General features: G+C 35.6%; 1 protein-coding gene across 1 annotated transcript in view; it reads left to right on the top strand.

The window, feature by feature from the left end:
- Positions 1-906: 906 nt before the first annotated feature.
- The window catches only part of LOC107084013, a 28,751-nt gene continuing 27,133 nt past the window's right edge, over positions 907-2,524 (top strand). Inside the window, exon 1 of the mRNA XM_015373640.1 lies at positions 907-1,102. Coding sequence (XP_015229126.1) covers positions 961-1,102 — 142 coding nt within the window. The 5' untranslated portion in view covers positions 907-960. The remainder of the gene's footprint in view (positions 1,103-2,524) is intronic.

Below are 2,524 nucleotides of genomic sequence, written 5' to 3'. Positions count from 1 at the left end.
ATGAGCCAAAAAGCAGAGACAGGACCAATTGTCAAAATTTTGGTGTCGATCATTCGATTTCATCCTGGACACTAAAGAAAATGGGCTAAAAGTGTTAAAAACCGGAATTCTCCTTTAATTGATTTTGGCCTCCTACAGGCAAGGAGGATGATTGCTCTGTCCTGGAGGAAAATGGGTGTGCCCTCGATAAATGAGTGGATAAAGGAGATGACATCTTGTGTGATGCTGGAAAGGCTGACTTATATCACCAGGGGAAAGGCTACAGAGTTTGAGGCTGTGTGGAATCCCTTAATAGAGTTTCTTGAACGTCAAAGAGCTCAAATAACTTAAATCTGCTGCATTGATATATGTTGTTGAGTGTGTTTTGTTTTGTTTAGTTTTATTTAATGTTGTTAAATGTGTGAAGTATGTGAAATGTTTTGTGGAAATTCTAACTGTTCACTTTTTGGATGCTATTGTTTTGATAACCGTCTTTTTGTACAAGTGAAATATATGTATAAAACTTAATAAAGATATTGTTGAAAAAAAAAACTAGTAATATTTGGAATATTGAGCCCAAAAAACATGAAAATTTACTTTTTTCTGCAATTCACTAAATCCCCTTCTGTCCCATCTATGTGCATATAATACAAAATAAGTAAAGAAAATAATCAAGTTTCAAAGTTTAATGAGATATTAAATAAATGTCTGATAATATAATAGATTTATTTTAATTGCCTTATTTTGAAAGATGTGTTTTGTTTCTTCCTTTAAGCCTCCTTCTATTCTTTGGCCTTTGGAGAAAATGTTTTTGAGGGGGCAGACTCAGTTGTCCTGCCATGCCAGTACTCTGGTCTGTTACTAGAGGAAAACCCCACAGTGACCTGGAGACGCTATGATCTAAAACCACAAACTGTCCACCTGCGGCGAGAGGAAGATGATCTTCATGGACAGAATCAACGTTTCAGTGGGCGAACATCAATGAAACCTGATGCTTTAGACTCTGGTGACTTCAGCCTCAGTCTGAAAAATCCTCACTCCTCTGACAGTGGAACCTACACCTGCAGCATGAACGATGATAGGGAAGAAATACGACTAGCAGATGTTCAACTGGAGGTCAGAGGTAAATAACTAACAAGTTTTAATTTACAGACTGATGGAATGTTATAAAATGCACGCTTGCACTTAATTATTTACACACACAATAAAACATGGAAAGTTATTACCAAAATAGTTATGATATTTTAATACAGTTGGCTTCTTTTAAAACCATTTTATATGCATATATTCAGAAAAAACTAAATAAAATGCTAATTAACTGCCAAAAATGTGAAAATGATTAAATGAAAAGCTACCAGGAACCCATTATCTTTCGGTGCTGTCTTATTCCAGAGCTGCAACCTACCTGGAATGCCTAGAAGTACAAGATGTTCAGGGCTAAAGCATATCTGAAGACACATTTTTCAAATGTTGAATGTACCGATGAGATGAAAGGGACTCTCGATGGACCAGATGTGGTCTGTGGATGGATCAATAATGGGCACAGACAGAGCTCCAATTTGCATTAGCTGCCGGCATTGTTTAGGCAGGATGTTGGTATGTGCTGGTATTAAAGAGCAGATAGCTAGACCTTATTGGCTTGAAGATGGACTCAAAATTAAGCCCAAATGCTACTGCCTTTCTTAAGAGGATACTTTCTTCAAGCAGTGGTACAGGAAAAGGCCTGCGTCTTTCCAGAATGACATAATTTTTATACAAAGATCCAGGACATTAACAATAGCAGACTCCATGAATGGAAGGCTGTTGGGAGACTAAGAAGGGTGGCTATATTAGTCACTGATATATGTTTGAAATTATTATCTGTCAATTTTGAGTTGTGTGTTTATTATTCTCATAAACATGAAAAGGACTTCCGTACGACTGACTTCATGAAAATAAACAAGTGAGATGGAAATTTTTTTTAGTTTCGATTAAGTTGCATAATAATTCTGCACAATGATAAGTAGCCAGTAATCACACAGAGATGGATATTATCCTTAGAAAGTAAAAATCTCACATTTAGTTTCTAAACTATTCAGGTTTGACAGGTTATTAACATTTTGGATTGACCAAGAGTGCTTAGGTTATTTATCAAAAAACAACTACAACCTATGTAATAATTGTGTGCACAGTGTAGAGGTTTTAGAGAAATATCTACTGTATTACTCAGGATTTAGGTTCCAATATAATGATTGTGAATATGGCTGTAGACGTCTGTCCCTGAAAAATATCCTTCAGAAAAGTCACATAATGGACAAACTAATAACGCTTTTGCACTAAAACAATCCAAACTTTCGTATTACCTGGTACCATGATAGTATTTTGGAAAGGGCAAAATAATTATTCAATTATTATTGGTGCTCATTGGTAGAAATTCAATTCAATTCAGTTTATTTCTATAGCTCCAATTCACATCATGTCATCTAAGGTCACTTTCCAGTTCACCAGATCATCCAGTCAAATTGATTCAAAGTTTTCTATCTAAGGAAAACCAGCTGATTGCATC

This window comes from Cyprinodon variegatus, unplaced genomic scaffold (genome assembly GCF_000732505.1).
Source record: "Cyprinodon variegatus isolate N-32 unplaced genomic scaffold, C_variegatus-1.0 Scaffold90, whole genome shotgun sequence".
NCBI lineage: Eukaryota > Metazoa > Chordata > Actinopteri > Cyprinodontiformes > Cyprinodontidae > Cyprinodon > Cyprinodon variegatus.
Note: the sequence above shows the minus strand (reverse complement) of the source record. Positions and strands in the feature narration are given on the sequence as shown.